Source organism: Stegodyphus dumicola, chromosome 9 (genome assembly GCF_044657685.1).
Source record: "Stegodyphus dumicola isolate Sdum_Otavi_A_Nest chromosome 9, ASM4465768v1".
NCBI classification, from domain to species: Eukaryota; Metazoa; Arthropoda; class Arachnida; order Araneae; family Eresidae; genus Stegodyphus; species Stegodyphus dumicola.
In genome coordinates, this window is record NC_140776.1 from 119516238 (window position 1) to 119539078 (window position 22841).

At 30.7% G+C, this 22841-nt stretch overlaps 1 protein-coding gene across 12 annotated transcripts in view; it reads right to left on the minus strand.

Moving 5' to 3' along the window:
* The window catches only part of LOC146995473 (cullin-5-like), a 154301-nt gene that overhangs the window by 56940 nt on the left and 74520 nt on the right, over positions 1 to 22841 (minus strand). For 6 of the 12 annotated variants that reach the window (XM_085823987.1, XM_085823992.1, XM_085823986.1 and 3 more), the window contains one exon: positions 15863 to 15962. The exons of 2 other annotated variants lie outside the window; for them this stretch is intronic. In XM_085823987.1, the coding sequence (XP_085680113.1) occupies positions 15863 to 15962 (100 nt within the window). Of the gene's footprint in view, positions 1 to 4487; positions 4587 to 15862; positions 15963 to 16195; positions 16240 to 21803; positions 21880 to 22029; positions 22443 to 22841 lie in introns of those variants that run through there. 4 more of the 12 variants (XM_085823995.1, XM_085823991.1, XM_085823989.1 and 1 more) reach the window with 4 other exon arrangements.

The following is a 22841-nucleotide window of genomic DNA, read 5'->3' on the forward strand; positions in this document are numbered from 1 at the left end:
ACTAATAACAGTCACTATTTTAGAGATTTACATGATTATTATTTAACTTATTTGATATTTATTTAAACATAGTCAACTACTATTATAATCACAATGTAAGAATATTTTGCAGATTAAAATAACTGATTTGTAAACATACAATTTATTTCCTTGGTTTTTTGAAAGATACTAGAATAATAAACTGTACAATAAAAGATACAAAACATTTGTGCTTTTTTTAAATCTGAAATCTTCCTTTTCTTTAACTATTCTTCTAAGTTCATTTGCTTTGATAAACAAATCAATGTTCCTGATGGTCTCAGCTTTATCTGCTAAAGCATCTACTTCTTCATTAATGTCTTTAATGTCCCTTTGAGGAAAGTTTTTCTTCTGCTTCATATAATCAATTTCTTCTTCAATAATATTTCTTTTCCTCTTTGAATTTTCAGATTTAGTTAAAGATTTTTGTTCTTCTAAATACTGAACTTCTAAATAACGAACTCCACTTCTTGCAGAAGCTGCTGCTGATCTCATTTCTTTATTAATTTCGATATTAAGAACACCTCCAGAAAATTTTATGTAATCAAATACTGTGCGTTGAAAAATGTATGATGAGTCACTTAAATTTTCAAATTCAATTGCTTTATTTACAGAGAAGCCCCTTTCCACAGAGGCCTGTTCATGTGACAAGATAAGAATACTTGTCACAGTGAATACTTGAATAGTGAAAATATACATTTTTTACTATATATATATAATTTATTTCCTAAACAATATAGATTAATTGATTATATTATCTCCTAAGTTTAATTAAAGTAGAATTATTTTAAAAGAGTGAATCCATACTGGTAAGTTATATTTTGAAAGATGTATATATATATATATATAAAGTCCGAGATCCGGACATCTAATATCTGGAATGATCTAAAATCTGGACCTCAAAGCCACCACCAACCAATTGCGCATTAGATTTTTTCCCTCGTCATAAAAAAAATGCCAGAAATCCGATTCTTAATCTTAGTTTGGTGCTAAATAAAATATCTCATTATTGAAGAAATAATTATTTTAGCATAAATTTGTGTGATTAGTAACTTGACTCCATAGCTGCGTATCTGCTTGGCATAATCTCAAACCGAAACATTTGTTAATTTTACACCAACTAATATTTTATATCCTTGATGCCGAAATCGCGAATCATTATTTATTGTATTTTGCTTTCATCACCGCATGTTTATCAACGAATGACAACTTGAGTGATGAATCATGCAGCGATGCCAAACAACAGAGTATTATACGATTACAGATTTAAATTTAATGCGCTAAAATGTTGACAAGGGGAGATTTAGCAGAAATTTCTTTCCTTATGCTAAAAATAGATTTTGTTAATGATACTCATAGGACAAACGATTATATTTAGTGCTATTTGAATTAAGAATAACTGATTTGTTATTCACATAAAGCCAGAACCAGCTCCAGAGCTCGCATGGCCGCACCAGGCGGCAGAATTTAGCGAAGTTAAACAGAAGTTTTTCATTGCAATGACAATGCCCAATCATCAATCAATTAACGGAGGGCGGAATCTGTAGTATGGTTCTAAATCCAGAAAATACAGCTACCGATAGTGAAGAAAGTAACAGAGAGGTTACTGAACGAGAAAAAATTTTGATTGACAAGTTATTCGGAATTCTCGACACAGCAATTACAGGACTTGAACAATGGAACTTAATAACTGAACAAGAAATTATATGTCTATAGTATTAGTCTAAAGTATTAGCAGAGAAAACAAATCAAACAACTCACATTGAAAGAAATGTTTATTAAAGTAAACATATAAATATTAAGCTCTTTTCTTTGGTAAATTTTGATACCCTTTAAATCATAAATGCTTCATTATTTCATAAATCACGATTTCATATTTTCAATTTTATAATTTCTACGTGCCATCTTAGTAGATTTAAAATGATCTAATATCCGGAAAAATCTCAAATCTAGGATCGCCGAAGTCCCGACGAGTCCAGACCTCGGACTTTGTACACTGTATAAATATATATATATATATATATATATATATATATAATACGGAATGTATATTTTCAGTTAAACTTCTACCCAATAACTTTAGTAATTCATGAAAGTTAATTTTGCGTCTAGTTAATTCAGGAAAATTAGTTTCAATTAGTTGTTTTCAGCTTTAAAAATATTTAAAAAATTTTAATTAGTTATTTTCAACTAATAATTGTATCGCCATTAGCAAAAATTATGCATTACTATCAAAAACATAGGTTTAAACCAAATACTTAATTGTCTATTGAAGCTTCAAAATGTATTTCCGAACTTCACTTTTTCTCAGCTAGCGTTACCGATTTTGCCCTTGGCGACCTAAAATCGAAATGGAGCCAACAGATTTCCCGCGAAATCGATAACAGACCCTCTGCAGAAATAAACTCATAATCCCGATATCCCATACATATAGTATGTGCAAAAGAGAATAAACTCCGTAGAAGGTGATAAAAAATTAATTTATGGCTTAATTGAAACAAACACAGAAATTAAGCTAAGCAAAACCGTGTAAAAACAAATTGAAATGATAAAACGAAACTTAATTTTAATGTGAATTTTCAGTGCTGACTCTCCCATTCTAGAAATTTCAATTTGTTTCAGACAAAGACCACATTTAAGGATTGCCATCCATCAATATCCAGTCTTTGTAGTCAGCTTGATGAAGCCACAGTTTATTGAAAATGCACTTTCCAGGCATCTCGTTCCTATTGGCGTCGGAAGGGTTGTGGCCTTCCAGGTTGGAATTGCTCTAGTTTTGGCAAATATTTTCAGAATCTCCCCCCTCCCTTTTTTTTTCTCGAGCACCTTCATCATCACTTTCGCCTCTTAAAGAACTTCCAGCTTCACGCTTTCGTCACAGTCTGCCTAAATTTATGGATAACACCTGTTTCGAAAGATTGCGTGAATAGCCAATCAGACACCGATACTTTCGTTCGGGTAGCTAATTGTTTTTTTTAATCGTTTGCAATGCAAATCCGCCAACAGATTAGTTAAGAGCTGTGTAATTTTAATTCCATATTCATGAGAAATCGTAATTCACACTTAGAATGGCAATCATTAGAAATAATAAGAAATGTCAAATGAGCAAAATTAAGGATCGTTTATTCCTTTTGGCCAAAATTAAGGACTTTTAAGGACCGTACGAACCCTGTTCTTTAACAAAATACCAACCTGCTAAATATATGTATGCATTTATGTATCATTACAGTATGCGGTGGCATAAAATTTATACAAAATAATTAGGGAAAGACTTTTTGATCAACATCTACAAAAACATAAATATCTACACTAATGAGTACAAGCATACTTAGAGGTAACAAAAAGTGGAATACGCAATATTTTTCTTCCATTCTAAGATACCATTATTTTATCACACCTCTCTTTAACTTCAGTATCACTATCAAGGGAGGAGGGGAAGATTTTTCATTTTAATAAAATAAAATAAATGAAATAACAAAATTCAAACACATCTAGCAAACATTTCTTTCTTAAATTATGTTTGATTTATTAATGACAATATATCTGTTTAGGATTAGGAAAAATCTATTACTCAAAGATGCTTTCCATTTTTAAAGACATCCATATGGGGGAAAAACATGCATCTTAAAATCAGAGAAATATGAAATTATGCCTAGCTTCTTTTCCCCAAGTACAAAATACTATCCCATGAGAACTTAAAAAGAACACAAGATTCTTTTGATCATTTCAACATGACATCATAAAGAATATCATCTCGGATGAATCACAGATAGATGTGTATTACACTCTAAGAGGAGAAAAAAAACTGAATATTCAGTTCTTTTCTTGGATTTGAAGCAAAACCTTTTGGCATATACAGTCAGCCTCTACTAATAAAAGAAATGATTAATTCTGCATGGTTAATAATTCATGGTAAATATGTAAATGACAAATGCAGTTCTGGTTCTTTTCAGCACTCAAATGCAGACAATTCCTCCTGCATTATTAAATGTGGTCAAAAGATTTATTAAGAAAGGTATATTATTCGCTGGATACTTTATTGCAATTACATTCCCCTTAATGCTAAGAATGTCCTTGAAAAGTATCACAATTTTTTATAAAGCATCAAAGCAATAGGTCTGAGTATTTAAAAAAAAATAACAACATTATATGTATATTAAATAAATGAATAAATATACAAAGCGAAAAACAGTTCAAGCCTAAATATAATTACATATATACATATATGTAAGAAAAATAATGAATATGTAAAAGATTAAATTATTTATGTTTTATTTATTTAAAGAAAAATAAATCCTGGTGCACCACAAAGTATTACACGAGACATGCAAATCGTAAGTAAAAAAGGCAAAATTGTAAGTAATAACATCAGTTTTCAATAATACAATGAAATCATACACAAAGAGGAAAAAAAACACACAAAAAAAAGTAAATACAAAAGTATAAAAATGTATAAAGAAATCTTTTACAATGTTTAAAATAAAAGTCAACAAAATCGTTGAAAGCTCAGTAGGCCAAAAAGATTAAATTAGCAACGTAAATTTCCCTTCTCTATTCTAAAAATAGTAACCCCTCTCTGTACTGCGTCATTTCGAGACTATTCTATGCCATATGATCCTTACGTAATTATGATGATGTAAATGGAACTAAAACTCAGCCAGCCAATAATAATTTTACAGCAATATTGACTGTCCAATCAGAATGCTTTGAAAACCAAAACTAGCTCAGTTTGACTTAGATTTCATCCTGAACATTACGCACTTGCTTTCTATGCTTTGGCCTGGCCACACTGCAGACTGTCTGCTTTTTCTTTCTTATTGCAAATTTATCTAAAATGTAAAATCTCTTGGAATAGGTACAATCAATGTGCCAACTTGATTTTCACCGCAACATGTTTGCTAAAATAAAAAATGAAGATTTAAACCTGCATTCGCCTCCAATTTCCTAGTCATTATGGATCAGCACTTCTACGCTATATTATGAGCACAAGGAAAAGCCGGAACACTGTCGAATTGTGCTTAGATCCATATTGAACAAGAATTTTGATTGCATAGTATCTAAAGAACTTGGCAGTCGTGGCAATTTTAATTCCATTTTCATTTGCAATTGATAATTTGTTGCCACAATCACTTGGCACTCTAGTCGTGCCTTTCCACAGAAGATTTACATTTTTGATATTGTTGAGATGGAAAGCAAGCCAGCGAAATTACATCTTAGCAGAGTAGAGAGCAAAGCTGAAGTGCATAGTTATGCAAGATGGAAGCACACGAAGAGAAAAGTTTTGGTTTGCAATTCGGTGATTGGCAAGAGGCATCTGCATTAAGGATTACGTAAGATCGCATGATTAATTTAAATGATGCAGTTTCGACTTAAGTGCTATTTTTAGGACAGATAGATGAAGTTTCCAAATGAAATAGAAAATAAAAGAGGTTATAGTGAATTAAATTTAGAAGTTTGCTTTCATATTTTTTTATCTTACATATATATATATTTATTATACCTTATATAGATATATATATGTAAGATATAATAAAATATGATGGCTACTACACTGAGAAATAATTGGCAGCCTCAGAATGACTATTCTAAATTTGGTGTTCATCCCCTAAGTTCATCTTTTCTCCCAAATTTGAGATCTCTCCAAGATCATATGACCGTTATATAAACGGCTTGCAAAGAGAACTAAAACCTAAAATTAACCAATTGTGCTTGGCTGTACATATATGTACCTGCCTAATATAAATGCTGCTTCGCGTGCAATTATGTCATTCATTTTCATAACTTCTCTTGCACTGCAAAACCTCTGTGCTGCTATGCATAATTGTCCTCCTTTGTTCCTGATCTAAGATGACATAGTATGGTGTCAACCTATGTACACTGCGCAAAAAAAAAAAAAAAAGGGGGGGGGGACAGTTCTATATCTGCCTTTTCGGCTGAGCCGATTCACAAAATTCAAATTGTGTTCTTCATGTCTCAAAAGCGCGACTTAGGATATATATTACATTTATATATACAGTAGACTCCCGATTATTCGTAGGCGAATTATGCACAGAGCGGATTATCCGCGCATGACATAAAGTTTCCCCCCCCCCAAGCGTAAAGCAAAGAAAATAAAAATGTTCACAAAACTGAGTGAAATGTTAAATTTACTAAACATCGTGCTTATTTATGGCAAAAATATCCCAGGCCTTCTCGGAACCTTACCCTCGGCCCCTATGATGAGTAAGTGATTACTCACCCTTGCAGTGCTCGCTTCACCACCCTTTCTCATCTTAATCTTACTGACACATCCACTTCCTTTCACTCGGCATTGTTAGTTTAAGCCTAATAGTGTTTGCGAACCAGTCCGAGTTAAATTTCTTTTGATGCGTCTTTTGGCTAGTTGACTCGTTCTAAGTAGCGACATGGAATTCGAGAAATTGAACTTCATTGGGAGAAACTTAGTGGTGAATAACAAGCAGCCGACGATTTCCACCATGAATTTGAAGAATTTGTTTTAAAAGAACAGCTATCTTTTGAACATATTTACAATGCCGACAAATCGGGACTTTTGTGGAAATATCTTCCCACTCACACTTTAGCATCTGAAAGTGAAAGTAAAGCAGCGGGTCATAAAAGCAGCAAGGAAAGGATCACTATCATGTCTTAATGTAATGCTACCGGTGAACATAAACTTAGACTTTTTGTCATTGGAAAGTAAAAAAAAAAAAAAAAAAAAAAAGAGAGAGATCTTTTAAAGCCACAAGGATAGAAAATTTGCCCATTGATTAATTTAACCCCCCCGATATAATGTAAACAGTTCCGGGTGGTGAGAACATCGATACTGAAAACATTAACGAGTGGTTGGAGTGTGACGTCAACGAACCTGACTTCGAACACTTGATAGATGATGAAATTGTGAAGACGGATTACTGAGCTATTTGGAAGAACAAGACGACACAGAGTTGGCCAAGAAACTTATGCTACGAAAAATGCAATCTCAGATCAAGAGAAAATGCTTCCAACAAAGCACTTTTCTGTTTTCATTAACAAAATGCATTTTAGGTTAGTTTTGAGTGATATACTAAAATATTAAGCATTAGTTAAACATTTCCTGCTGTTTATTTTCCGTTTTATTGTAAATAAAACAATTTTTCAAAGTTGGAATGACTGTTTTCTCTTTTGCTATACCCGGTTTTAGCTTTTTTCGGATTATGCGCGATTTTCGTTATCCGCGGCGGCCGCACCACCCTATTCTGCGGATAATCAGGAGTGAACTGTAGCTCTATTCTAACACAGTTATTTTGACACAAAATTGGACTTTTTCTGAAATAACATACCAATTTTTTTCCATATTTCGATTCTACGACTCAAATTATGCCTAAATATGAAATTTTGTTAAATTTGTTGGGAAATTTACAGAGAAATTCACAAATTTATGTTTGTGCTTTTTTTTTTTTTTTTTTTTTTCAGTTTGCAGGAAGAATAGTTTACTTGACGAACTTCTTAATATATGGTAACCTATTTTCCTTTCCCTTGAGCGGAAGAAAGTCACAATCGTTCCTTTTTTCAAATAATGTTCTTTATATTATATATTTAATTATAACTGTTATTACTTCAAGTAATTTTTTCTTTTCGAATTTCATTTTAATTGTTTAAGTTGCATGGTTTCTTTCGAATAACTGTTTTAAAAATTTCTATTTACCCATTCGATTTGGGTAGTTTCAATAAAAGGTGCATCATTTATTTTCTTCAGATAATTTTCTTTGTAATTTTTTTTTTTTTTTTTTTTTTCCCTTCTTTGCCATAGTTGTTGTTTTAGGTAATTTTTAAATTTTCAGACTTTTATTTTAATTGTTTGTGTTGCACTGTCTTTTCAGATAATTATTTTAAAATTTTCTATTTATTCATTCGAACTGAGCCTTTTAAATATATTTATTAATATAAATTTTTCAGGATTTTATTTTATTTATTTAAATTGCATTTCTTTTGAAAGAATAGACTACGATGCATCTGAAAATTGAATATATTAAAAGAGAAAATACAGTAAAGCACAGTTAACACGCCTTTCAATGTTCCGTTTAGAAAAGATATATAAATGAGAAGGAAGTATAATCGAGATTTTAACTTAGGGTGACTTGCATATATTGCTTTAAATAGCTTTAACATTGTGCACATTGCTTTACACAATTTTATCATCCTAAATTTAGTTTCTTAAAATGTTATTCATACCTTAGTCAAATATTTTATTTTTGAAATTGCAAGAATCAAATATATCATACGATAAAAAAGTTTTAAATAAAAAAAAATACTAATTTAATTTTTTCCCCCTTAATGGCTTGCTTTTTTTCTTCAGGCATTCTGCAAGTATATACAAAACCGTCCAACTTTTCGAAACACCTTGGTATTTCTGACGCCAAATTCTCCTTCAAATTTTTGCTTATTTTATTTTCTTCTTTCCTTCTACATTTATTTTTAGTGCTCACACAAGAAAATTAAGATTTTTCAATTGTTACACTTCCATAAATTTTGCATTCTTGTCAAATTTTTTAAAATATCAATTACATCAATTGCGTTTCCAGCTGAAGACACTTTTTCATTTTCTAGACATTTTAACTATAAATAAAGTTTAAAGCAAAGTCCAAAGTATAAATATTTTAATTAAAAGATTTTTTGCTAAATGACAAAGAAATAAAATACTCGAGCAGTGTTTATTCTGCACCACCGAGAGACTGATTATTATATTGGCTGCAAACAAACTAAATCATATTAAAGATCATGTTTTTTATACAATTAGTAGAATTATTTACTTAAAATATTCTTTCTAAGAGAATTAATGTAAAAATTTATATATATATTAAACTGGGACATGACCCAAACTGTCAACGTCCTGTTGCTTAAAAACATTGTGAAAATAAACATTAAACGAACTTTTTCAGTTTTAGACAATTCAATTTAAATGCACTTAAAGTAAAGTAGCAGACAATAACATGGTAAAGGTAAAAATTTACTAAAAACACAAATATTTTTTAAAAAAGGAAGAAATTAAAAAGAAAGTTAAAATTTTGAATAATATCCATAATTTTAAGAAAGTAGCTTTTCATATAGTATTAATAAATATTTATTACGAATCTTTGAGGGAAAAAATTTCATATAATTAGTTCTCCGTAAAACTTTATTTGAAATTTAAGGTTAAAAATAGCTGTGGCAATTCACTATAACAAAAAATCCATAAACCACATTTGGCGTTAGAAAATGTTGAATAAAAAAACTCTAATTTTTTGTAGATATGCTTAGCTTGGATAACTACACCTACTTTAAGATGGTGGTAAAATTTTATGGGTTATAATTCAAAATTTTTTTTCAAAAAATTTATAAAAATTATTTAAAAATACAAATTTTAAAAATAAATCATAAAAAATGGGTGAATTTTATTTGGAATGAACCTAAATTTCGAAACGAGAAAGGAAAAATCAAAAAAGTTTAATAAAAAAAGAGATATTAATAAATATATATCAAATGTAATTAACGTTAAGGAGCTAAAATTTTGAGAGCTAATTTTTTTAAAAACTACTCATACGATTTTTACAAAATTTTGCAGACTGGCATAATTTGAGCTGTAGAATTGAAATACGGAAAAAAATTGGTATGTTATTTCAAAAAAGTGTGATTTTGTGTCAAAATACCTATGTTAGAATAGTGCCATATATAAATCTAATACATATCCTAAGTCACGCTTTCAAGACATGAAAAACACAATATGAATTTTGTCAATTGGCACAGTGGAACAAGAGTTATAGAACTGTCCCACCCTTTTTTTGTGCAGTGCACATAAAAATTACTGTTGCTAACTATGATATAGAACTATCTTGTGTACACAAAAAACAATTGGATGTGCATTATCATGGAATAAAATTATGGTTTTTAAGTGGCCACATCCGCATTCGAGCATCACCTTTTTAACTAGGCAGTTAAGCCTCTCCAATGCAAATCTGTTGCAACCTTTCTTTCTTCAAATCAAAATATCACATATATACATACAAAAAATAAGAATTTTACATTCAAACTCACATACAATTTATATTTTAGCCTTCCTCTCGAAAAACAAAAAGAAAAATGAACTACAGTCAAAAGTCGTTAATTCGGACACCCATAATCCGGAATGATCTATAATCCGGACCTCAAAGCTACAAACTTTCTGTGCATGCGTCGCATTGACGCATGCGCGTAAGACCTTTACGGCTGCGAATATGCTTGTGCGCGTATGCAAAATATGTTTACGAGTGCGCGTTTAATGTACAATGGACAGTATAAGCTAAGCTAAAATTATCTATTTCAGTTAATGTTGCACATTGCGTTGTTCCTTAATCTTCAAATTGGATCCGGCTTATTATTTTTTGCAGACTATTAGAGCAATTTTATAAAAGTAAGCTTGAACTTTCGATTATGTGAAATAGAATTTCTAATATATATTTATTAATATGTAAAGGATCTACAAAGCGAAAGTATGTTTCGAAGTTCATTAAACAAAAAGTGGAATTGCTGCAAAAAATGGATAAAGGCATATCCTTTATTTATCTAAACTTTAACGTTTATTTATCTAAACTTTGTTTATCTTTAATGCTAGGGTGTGCAATGAATTGGAAGTTGATCTGTCAGCACTATCCTTATCTTCAGGGCAGATGTTTTTATTTTATTTGGCTTATAATTCCTTATTAAATGTAGTATTTCATCTCGATGTACTCCGTCTTTCATATGATTTAAATCAAATTCCTCGTTATTATAATTCGCTTCCGATAGCAAAGAAAGTGACAGAGGTTATTGAAAACGGAAAAATTTCGATTCATAAATTAGTCAGTAGACACAGCAATTACAGGACTTGAACAATGGAACTTTATAACTGAACAAGAAATTATGTCTGTTTATAGAATTAAAGAGAATGTATTATCACATAAAAAACGAAGCAACTTAAACAACTTACATTAAAAGAAATGTTTAATAAAGTAAACAAATAAATGTTAAGCTGCTTTTTTTTTTTTTAATTTTGATACCCTTTAGATCATAATTGTTCTTTATTTCATAAATTACGGTTTCATATTTTTAATTTTATAATTTCTGCATGCCATCTTACCAGATTTAAACTGATGATCTATAATCCGGAAAAATCGATGATCCGGAATCGCCGAAGTCCCGACGAGTCCGGATTAACGACTTTTGACTATTAATAACACATAACCATAGACAGCAGCTTGAAGAGAAATTAGTAAATGAGAAAAATTTCATAATTAAGATATTCATAAAATAAAGAATAAAGAATTCAAATACATTACGAATCAAGACTGGAAACAAAAGAGAATATTCAGTAATAAAGCGAATATTATCAAAAAGAATTTGCAGCTGTTAAGGCAATTTCAACATTATGAAGTGATTTTAAATCTTGAGATTATACAGTTTTTCAAAAACCTATAATTCCTACATATGTAACTAAAATACAAATAGTTCACTGCAGAGCTTGGTTTTGCAGCCATAAGCCAAACAGAAAGCAATTTTTGTATTCTTTAATGAACATAAAATAAACTAAAACAAAAAGAAAGGTTTTATTTTGATAATATAAAAATTCAAATTTTTTTTTTAGTTAATGCATTTTCAAAAAGATGAAAATTAAATTCAAAAATCAATATCGTTTATTTAATAGGGAAAAATTTACTCACAAAAATAATCAGATACTTTAAGTAATAGTAAAAAATTTACATTGTTTTTGCTTCTTAGCCTTTCATGAGATCACCTTTACACTTGATCACTTCATTTAATCTTTGGTCGCCCAAACGGTATAGTGGTTAGGGAAGCCCACTACGGTACCGAAGGGCCCGGGTTCTCCGGGAAGTCCAACCTCTCTTTGGAGTAGGCTCTCGAAAGCATTGTTCCATGTAATATGAATAAGACAACAACAACATTTAATCTTTGTGGCATTGATTTTACGAGTTTTCTGTTATTTTTTGGAGTATTTTTATGCCACTCCTCTTGGATTACTGCTATGAAAATATGCTCAATTTTCAATTTTTGTTTCTAGTTCCTTCCAAATATGTTCAATAGGATTCCATTCTGGCGATTGGAATACTGCCTTAATTACTTTTGGACACTTATATAACAGCCAGAGTCTAATTGTGCACAGTATGCTTTGGATCATTGCCCTGGTAGAATTTGAAACTATTTTGAACAGTAAGTTTTTGTGCTGACGATGCCAAATTTCACTTCAAGATGTCAAGGTACTTATACTGATCCATAATACCATCCATAAACTCTATACTACCAACACTGGAATGTGGCATAGATTCTCCATACCATAACTCATACTCCTTCATGTTTAATACTTGCTACTAAGTTTTGCTTTCGAAACTCTTCTTTGAGTTTCCTACACACCAGCACTTGTCCAACTGAGCAAAAAATGTTAATTTGCTTTCATCAGCAAACAACACTTTTTTCCAGCAGTCAGGTGTCTTTTGTTTCATCAATTTTGTGAAAGCGAGTTGAAATTTTCGATTTTTTCTTTAACCAATATAAAATTTTCTTCTTGCTACTCGCTTCTACCTACAACTACCATGATACTGCTCCAATACCAATACTCTACAATACCAATGCTCCAATAATACTATCCTACAAATTGCATTACTCTTCTTACAGTTTATGGATTTACACATATTCCATATAATTCAAGAAGTTCCGCAACAAGTTTAGGAGCACTCAGTCTTGATTCCTTTTAATATTCCTTAGAATAAAATGCTTCATTCTATAAGAATAAGATAACTTAAATGGTCGTCCAGGTTTATATATATATATATATATATATATATATATATATATAAGTAAATAGGCAATTTTTCTAATAAATTTCCCTTTCTTTTGATGGAAATCAATAACTAATCTGTGAGTTTCTAACAATGTTCCCTTTCACTGCAAGAATACATTAAAATAACCACTGCAAGAAAAACTAAAATAACAAACATTTTCTAAAAAGAAAATTTGAATTAAAATAGCAAATGATTTTTAGATTTTTGCCTAGTTTCTTTATTCTAATTCCATAAAATACTGTTTTTTATTTATTACAAACAATTTTAGTTAGAAATTATGAAAATGCCCGATTAATTTTGTGATATCTTTTTTCCCCATTTCAGCCTAAAATGCTATAAATCCTTTGAGAATATATAGTCAATAAAATGGAAAACACACAGAAGTTCTTGTCACTCAATAATACTCCCTAACTTTTGAAAATATCTGCACAACTCTTAAACATCCCAAACATAATTTCACAGATATAATTTCATTTGAAAATAAAATTTTACAGTTGTCTCTCAAACATAAGGACACTAAAATTAAATAAAATTTGATCAGGAAATTGCTAAAAACAAAATCTGCAGCTTGATGAAATATATGGCAGTAAAAATAGCAAAAGCAAAACATTTAATTTTTTTAATTTACTATTTAATTTTTTCAAATTAATTTAGTACAAAAACAGAGCTAAGAAAATATGAATTCAAAGGGAATATTTTTTAATATTTTATTTAAAAGCTTTTCTCCTATTACTTACAAAAATTTATAGTCACCGATAATTTTTGTGAGACACTGTATGAAAAAATTAACATGAAACACAGTTTAACAGTTTTAGTTTACTTCAGTTTTCTAAAACTGAATACATGAATACATCAAAACTGATAATATTGACATTCATAAATTAATGGGAAAGAAAAACATTATTTGATACATATACAGATAATCCTACTTTATATCACTTTTTTCACAAAAAAAGTCTTCCATACCACATTTTTCAATTTATGAAAGAAATCTAAAGAGATTTGGGGGTTTCATGAGAAAAAAGAAAAATGTAAAAATAACATTTGCTGCTTCTTTCAAAGCATCAGCTGGAGAAAAATATAGCTTCGACTGCAAAAAAATATGCAAGTATACAGAGTTTTGTCTACCATTTTGATGATCTATGATAGATTTAATCATTCTAATGCTGTCATACTTCCAAGTCTGTAATACGAGCTATCAAATACTGACTTTTAGCTTTGAGGCACATAGATAATTGAGCCACAGTCATGTTGACCTGGTGAATAAAAATGACAATTTTTTCTCTGTCCACCAATATTTCCTAATTATTACAACCTCTGCTATTTAAACTGTGCCTAAATTATTGCCAAACAAAGAGCAGCCCTAACCATTCTGAATTTTAGTCCACCTGCTATGAAAAGAGGTTTGAGTAGAACTGCTGCTTTGGCACAATCCATTAACTTGAGGGATAATAGATTTAAAGTTGTAAGTTTAAGCATTTATATGGAGAAATTCTTGGGATCAGTAAATGTTTTTGTGTCTACATTCAAAAGAATCATGGAAATATACTAGTTACAGACTGCATATGAGATGTAAATATGTTTGTTGCACACGTTCTTAATTTTTTCTTGATTAAGACTCATTGATAATTATCTGTGCACTGCTTAAATAAGGGGGATCAACAAGGAAGTACCCTTTTACCACAGTACCCTGTATTGCCTACCAGTTCCCCTTTTGACTAGTGATGAGTCGGTACTACCGAACCGGGTATTTTGTAACGGGTACTGAAAATCGGTACATCCAAGTACCTGTTACTTCAGTACCGAAATCGGTACTTTTCGGTATTCGTTACTTTTGTACCGAAACGGGTACTTTTTGGTATTCGTTACTTCTGTACCAAAACGGGTACTTTTCGGTATTCGTTACTTCTGTACCGAAACGGATACTTTTCGGTATTCGTTACTTCTGTACCGAAACGGGTGCTTTTCGGTATTCATTACTTCTGTACCGAAACGGGTGCTTTTCGGTATTCGTTACTTTGTAACGAAAATATGCATCTCTTCTCAGTATTTCGGTATTCGTTAATGGAGGATCGATGAGGGTTCAGCTCACTTCGGTTTTGGTACGAGGACAGTAGTATCTGGTTGTATTTGTGAAATGGTGATATGCGCTCCTCTTGTCCATGAATAGTCTGCTCCTCAGACACTTCCGTAGTTGATATGTTTTCTGATATTCAAAATCTTACTCCGTACAGATAAAATCAAACACGTGGTGACGTGGCAGAGTTCCTTCAGTGCACAAAATCGTTATCAGTACTCCAAATCGTTACTAGGGCACTTCGGTACTCCAAATCGTTACTAGGGTACTTTGGTACTCCAAATTGTTACTAGGGTACTCCAGTACAGCAAACCGTTACTAGGGTACTATGGTACAGCAAACCGTTACTCCGGTATTTCGTTACTTCGGTTCTCCAAATCGTTACTTGGGTATTCGGTACTTGAAAAAGTAATGGTTACTTGAGTAACGGGTACTTGTCTGTACCCGTTACTCTCGTACCGGGTACAAGAATGTACCGAAGTTGCCCATCACTACTTTTGACACAGCTTAATTCAAGGTTGTCATTGCTATTATCTCTAAACTCCTATATTTTTAGCTACCGTCCCAGTTCAGTTTACATGTTATTTCTGTTTATTTTGACTCTGCATACTATTCTTATTTTTAGCACTAATTTAAATTAACTTAGTTGATATTACTTAACAGTTCTTTTAAGGCCTCAAAAGTATACAAAATTTGGTCATACAATGATTGATAATTACCTTTACACTATACGCCTTTTTACATCAAGTATGATTGAACAAAATTGCTCTATTTTCATAAAACAGATAAAGGCTGTATATAATCCTTACCATATTAACTTTGCTTAATAGTTTTCTCAAAAAGCTAATTACAGATACCTTTATGCAATAAAAAAACTATACAAAATATTAAACATTAGTCAAAATTTTATACCAGAAAAAAATATGAAGCTATTACTTACAGATTGAGCTTGTGGAGTAAAATCTAGGATATGCTCCTGCAAACTCTGATACAATTTTAATGCACTGTTATCTTTACCAAGGCAAACATTATGTACCAACCTATAGAATAAAAAATTTTTTAAAAATTAAAAAATTTTAAAAAATCTACCTCAGTAATTATTATTTTAGCTCAAACCAATACAGTTTAATATTTCCAATCTGTACATCATTCCATTAAGTACACCTAAACATGCAAAATTCAAGTCATTTACTTTAATGTGTATTATATATAGATGATGCTTGTTATGACAACTATAAGTAGTATTTTATAAACTGGTGTAAAACATCCTTACCTGATGAAAATATAATCAATTCCTTTCATTACATCATAGCTGGTAATTTCAAAATATGAAAAAGCGGAGAATCTTGCAGAAAACCAGGAGTTGCCAAGAAGTGGTGTTCTTTTTTTTTTTTTTTTTTTTTTTTTTTTTTCTGGGCAGCAATGTCATTTCAAAATAACTCCATATTAATTCAAAATTTTTTTGTAATATACTATTGTGATTGACTATTGAGCTATTTATAATGTGTTTCTGGTGTAAAATATATTAATATTTAATTAGATATTCTACATTTTATATTCTTTGGCTACTTCAGTTTTATATTTTTGTAATGTGAGAAGATCCTGAGCAAGGCAGAATTTTATTTAATGACGTACTTTTTCAGTAGGATGAAAATAAAATGAATAATTAATGTTCATACTACAGTCAAAAGTCGTTAATCCGGACTCGTCGGGACTTCGGCGATTCCGGATTATCGATTTTTCCAGATCATAGATCATCAGTTTAAATCTGGTAAGATGGCATGCAGAAATTACAAAATTAAAAATATGAAACCATAATTTATGAAATAAAGAACAATTATGATCTAAAGGGTATCAAAATTTACAAAAAGAAAAAGCTTAATATTTATTTGTTTACTTTATTAAACATTTCCTTCAATGTAAGTTGCTTGGTTTCATGTGATAATACTTTCTCTTTAATTCTATTAAACAGACATAATTTCTTGTTTAGTTACAAAGTTCCGCTGTTCAAGTCCTATAATTGCTGTGTTGAGAATACCGACTAATTTGTCAATCGAAATGCTTTCGTTTTCAATAACCTCTGGGTCACTTTCTTCACTATCGGAAGCGAATTATAATGACGAGGAACTTGATTTAAATCATATCAAAGACCGAGATGAAATACTACACTTAGTACGGAATTATAAACCAAATAAAATAAAAACATCTGCTCTGAAGATAAGGATAGTGCTGACAGATCAACTTCCAATCCCCAGCGTGAAATTGATAAACAGATTTCGGATTTCAAAACATACTTTCGCTTTGTAGATACAAATTACATATTAGTAAATATATATCGGAAATTCTATTTGACATAATCTTTCTAATCTATCATAATCTAATAATGACGTTTCTGCCCCCCCCCCTCTGCCGCAGAGCAGTGTGAAATTGATAAACAGATTTCGGATTTCAAAACATACTTTCGCTTTGTAGTAAATATATATCGGAAATTCTATTTGACATAATCGAAAGTTCAAGCTTACTTTTATAAAATTGCTCTAACAGTCTGCAAAAAATAATAAGCCAGATACGATTCGAAGATTAAGGAACAACACAATCTGCAACATTAACTGAATTAGATAACTTTAGCTTAGCGTATAACTCCGTTACACATTAAACGCGCATGCGCACAAACATATTCGCAGTGCAAGGGTCTTATGCGCTCCCGTAAACGCCTGTGCGCATGCGCAGAAAGTTTGTAGCTTTGAGGTCCGGATTATGGGTGTCCGAATTAACGACTTTTGACTGTATTATGTAAACAAACTTACTATATGTGAATAAATTAAAATATCATTTTTTCATGTAAAATAAATTAAACATAAATATTAACTGATTAAATGTTGCTCGAATCACGATGAAAAGTTCTGTAAATACCTACAGCAAATTAAGACAAATCAAATAAAATTTAATAGGAAAAGTTATGCTGAAAATCATTAGAAGTGAAAGAATGGAATTAGCCCAATTTCAGTTTCCTTTACCTAATAAACTGCATTTATTGGCAGGAAATGTTTTACTTTGTAAAAGATAAAAATTTGAAATCAGGAGATATAATGAAAAATTAGGAATTTCCTTCTAAAATTGGAAGTTGGTAATTATGTAATACAGGGTATCCAGGAATTCTTTCCCTGCTTATAAATATTCATAACACATAAAATATGACATAAAGACACATACTTTTTTACCTTGAATTGCATGTAACATATTCAAGTTTTTGTGTACTTTTGTGTGTGTAGTAAGTTTTGTGTAAATTTATACATGTGATTCTTTCATTGCCCAAAGGATATCCAGGTGATATTTCAATTCCATCCTTGTGTTGGTCAACATTACATGAGAGATGGATGTTATGACTTCAGTAATTCTGCATTGTAATACTACAATACAGGCATGAAAGCGCATGTTGGCAAAAAAAGCTGAATAACGCGCGGACACAAAATTACACAAAAACTAATTGCGCACGCGCGACCTCAAAAAAAAAACACATTTTAATATAAAAAGTATTAAACATATACATATAATTAAACTAAAATAATACTTGTACTTACTATTTTGCTATTAATTTTATCTTGTAAAAAAAAATTAATAAATCACCAAGAGATTGTAATGAATTAACCTTCTTTAAGATGCTATTTATGTAACTTAATTTAACAGTTGATACATGAATACTGTACACAGCATTACAACACACTAATATACATATTTATGTTATATATTACTGCCCATTTTCAGGCAATAACAAGTTTTAGAGATAATATATAACTGTTACTATAGCTCTCAATTATCTTCAATAAACAGTACTTTGTATAACACCAGAAAAAGTAGTCATATGAGATAATATAGTTACAAAATAACATATAGTTAAAGGAGGAATACAAAAAATAGCTATTTTGTCTCAGTCTCACTCGATCCTGATTAAAAATTTTTAGGGAAAAAGCTTTTTCTTTTTTGCTACTTTTGCAGCCAACTTTTTTAATTTCCGTTTGCGAGTTTGTCTCGATTTCTTTTCAGCAGCTTTCATACAATCCATTGATACTTTTTTATTTTCTTCTTTATTTTCTGCAATGTTTAATTGCTTTTTTTTTTTTTTTTTTTTTTTAGATTCTCGCTCCTCCTTTTTAATCTCTAGCTCTTCTTTGTACGGTTTATGAGCATTCCTTAAATTTTTACATGGAGTTTTGTGTACTGGAGAATGCATGTGGTTATCCTTATGTCCGACAGATGGCACCAGCACTGATGGCTGAAATTATTGAAGTCCGCTCTTGTTTTACGGTTGGTTGCTCTTCTTTGATTCGATATCCTGCGCATCTAGTTCCGCCTTTCCACATAAGCCCCACCTACTTCGTCTTGATGTGAAACAACGTATTTCGTGATCTCAGCTCAGGCAAACTCGAAAAGTTCGCAACAAGGAGTGCCCACGTTTGATCGCTAACCCAGCGTAATATTATACGATGGCATGATGTAAAGTTTTTTTACAAAGAAAAGAGGAAGAAAGAGAGCATGTCCTGTATTTACCTCCCCACACAACACCACGCCGGTCGCGATTTTTCAACGGTTCTGCATCGATCTCAGAAACAGCCTGGGTGATGTTCAAAAAAGCGGAATTACGCGAAAACACAGAAAACTTTGATACCTGTACAATATCATTCACTGGTGTCTAGTAAACCTGGTCCTTGACATAACCGCAAAGGAAGAAATTCAGTGGTGTTGTCTGGTGATCGTGAAGGCCAGTTTATGGAACTATCCTAATAGGCATGGATATCTAACCACCACTAAATTAACGCACTATCTTGTGGAAAATTAAGTCCAGAATATCCCAAATCTGTGGCACAATAAGTAATTGCAATATATTGCGATAGGTATTGACTGTGATCATCTTTTGACTGAAGACACAGGTTCCATGATTTAATTGTGCATAAAATCGCACCACACATTCAGCTTGTGGCTGTTTCTGATGGTCTCCAACATAGTGTGAAGAATCTCGCATCCCCAGATTCTAGCATTGTGTCACTTGACACCACCATTCAAATGAAATGTGGCCTCATCTGAGAAAAGGACACATTTCAGATAGTCAATATTTTTTTCAATCTCACACAGCTTGGCAACAGCAAAGTCATAATGAGCAAGGCAATCAATCCAACAAACAAAGTAACAGTAAGCATGTACACCAAAACTTGAATATGTTACATGCAATTCAATATAAAAAATATTTGTCAATGTGTTACATTTTGTGCTTTATGAATATTTGTAATCAGAAAAAGAATTTTGGGACATATTGTATAGTGATCACTCGGTACAGTTCAAAAGCATGACAATGTAATAATAATAAATTAAATAAATAATAAATGAATAATTTATGCTAACATAACTTATTAACACAAATTTTGTAAAGTTTGAAGGCAACCCACATAGGTTCCTATTTTTGAAGTAACAAATTCTTCAGAATTTTTCTGCGCCTTCAAGAAGATGAAACAATGTCATCTTTCTTGAAATTTATAGTTTAATATAAAATTTAAGCAAATTGAGATATCTTTACCAAGTTTTTATTTTTAATTCCAGTAAAATTTTATTTTTAATTTAACCACTTAATTCTTTAACTAATTATAAAGCATACAAAATCTGTAAGTAAAGCAATACGAGTATGTTTAAAACAGAATTCTAGATCTTGAAGAAGAATTAAATTTTGATTAATCTTTAGTTGTATCACACTGCTGATAATGGTTAAAAATATATAACATGTCATAGCTTTCAACCCTGAACATGAAAATTCAGGAGGTTTTTCAGACCCGAAATTGGGTGTTTCTGGAAGTTTTCCGCATTGTATGGTAGCACCTTTTCAAACGAACTTCAAACTGGCCTTGAAGACCCTTTATAATGGTTATTCAACTATTTATAATGATTCTGATGTAAAACATATTAATATTAGTTTGTAAGTTAAATTAAAATTTACTTTTTACTTGCCTTTTTAGTATTATTTATGTATTTTTTTATAAATAGCATCTAGTTTCTTTTTGATTTATTTGCATAATTTGTGCCAGGGAAGTTTTTTTTACGCAAGAGTTTCTAAATTACTTTGGTTTTCTACTCTTAATTGACTTTAGTTATCCTAGTCTTTACTTGCTAATTTCTCTAAATTCCACTTGTTTAAATTTCTTTTTAGTAATTCACAATTTTTGGTTTTGAATTTTTCTTTTACCCTTGCCTACATGAATGACGAAACATGAATTGAATAACTGAAGAGTTAGGTTTGGAGGCAACTTCGCCTTGATAAGTCTGTCTCCTGCCTGCTCAACAATTATTCACTTATGCATTTTTATAAATTTTTAGGATTAAAAAAAAATTATTGGAATTATATATTATACATTTATTATATATTCATAGATTTTGATACTTGCACTTGATTTACATATGCTCTCAGAATTTAATGATATTGTAGATTATTATAACATAGCAATAATTAATCATTTATTTGTAATTCAAGTTCATTTAAAATTTAATCAACTTTAAATTTGCTTTTTACGAATAGAGAATGTTTTTTAAAATTTAATATTTAATTAGATCTTCTAAACTTTAAATTAGATATTCTAAATTTTATGTCCTTTGGCTCTAATTTAATTTTGTAATTTTCTTACACTTTTATACTAAAAAAAATCTTGAGTAGAGAAGGAAGAGTTTAATTTAGTGCAGTACTTTCAAATGTGACAAATATTATATTAAATAATATACATACAGTTGTGTAGATAAACACAGTACTGTACTATTCACTGAAGTAAAACAAAATGAAATATAAATACTACCTAATTAAACATAGGCTGAATTTTCATAAAAGGTTCGATACTTACACTTACCTGGTGCAATTTAATGATTTTTTTTGTAAGTAAAAAGATAAGTTACTTGATGAGTGCAAGATTGTAGTTTTTGCACCTGTTTTTAAAAAGATTTCCAAACTATCAATATTTATTTTAAGTTGGCAAGCATTATCAACAAATGAGCATGTAAGCCTATTTTAGCAATTTAAAATGCAAATTTTAATTATTAAATGAGGATTATGTGATGCATTAAAAAACACATTACATTCATCTCCAGATCTTTCCGTAATTTTTTAGCATTCTTCTTCCAAGTACACAGTGCTCTGTTTTCACTTTAAAAAAATCAGAGAATTCCAGAGGCGGGAGGGCTGTGTGATCACCGAGGCAAGCGGCAGCACGATCGCTGCGCTCCGTAAAAAAGTGAAAATTTTTCCTTTCCTCTTGGTGATTATCAATTAAATTTCTTTGAAAAATTTTTTATTTTTCCTCTACAAAACCTATATCATTCCAATGAATTTCGGCTCCGATGTTGACGAGAATAAAACAGCGGACAATGTAAGGATATACTTCAAAAGACTGGAATTTTAAGATAAGTACTTTTCTTTCATCTAAACTAAATCAAATTTCTATAAATAAGTGCCTTTAAATCAATAAATCTTAATTTTTCATCAGTTTAAAGCATTAAAAAATACTTGAAATTGCCATTGCTTGTGGCTTCCTTTGTGTATCAACTCGAAACAGACGCCAGCATTATCAGTTCACCTCTGTCAACACTTACAAAGCCCTTAAGGAATCTCGAGAGAGGGAAAATTTGGGGATGAGAGGGATAATTTGGGCATCGCGCTATTTCCCTCTCGGATCTTCTGGATTCTCTTTTCTTTCTAGATCGCTTGAATATAGTTTCGCCTTTAAATAATATTATACCTCACCGATTTTTCTCATACTGTTCTTTGCTATCTGTTAAATGTCCATATGTAAGGGATGGTTTATTCTTCACCGCCTTAAATAAATTTTTAGAACTATGAGCTTATATAAATAACAGTGTGCCTCATTGTGTTATATTAACATTATTTAACT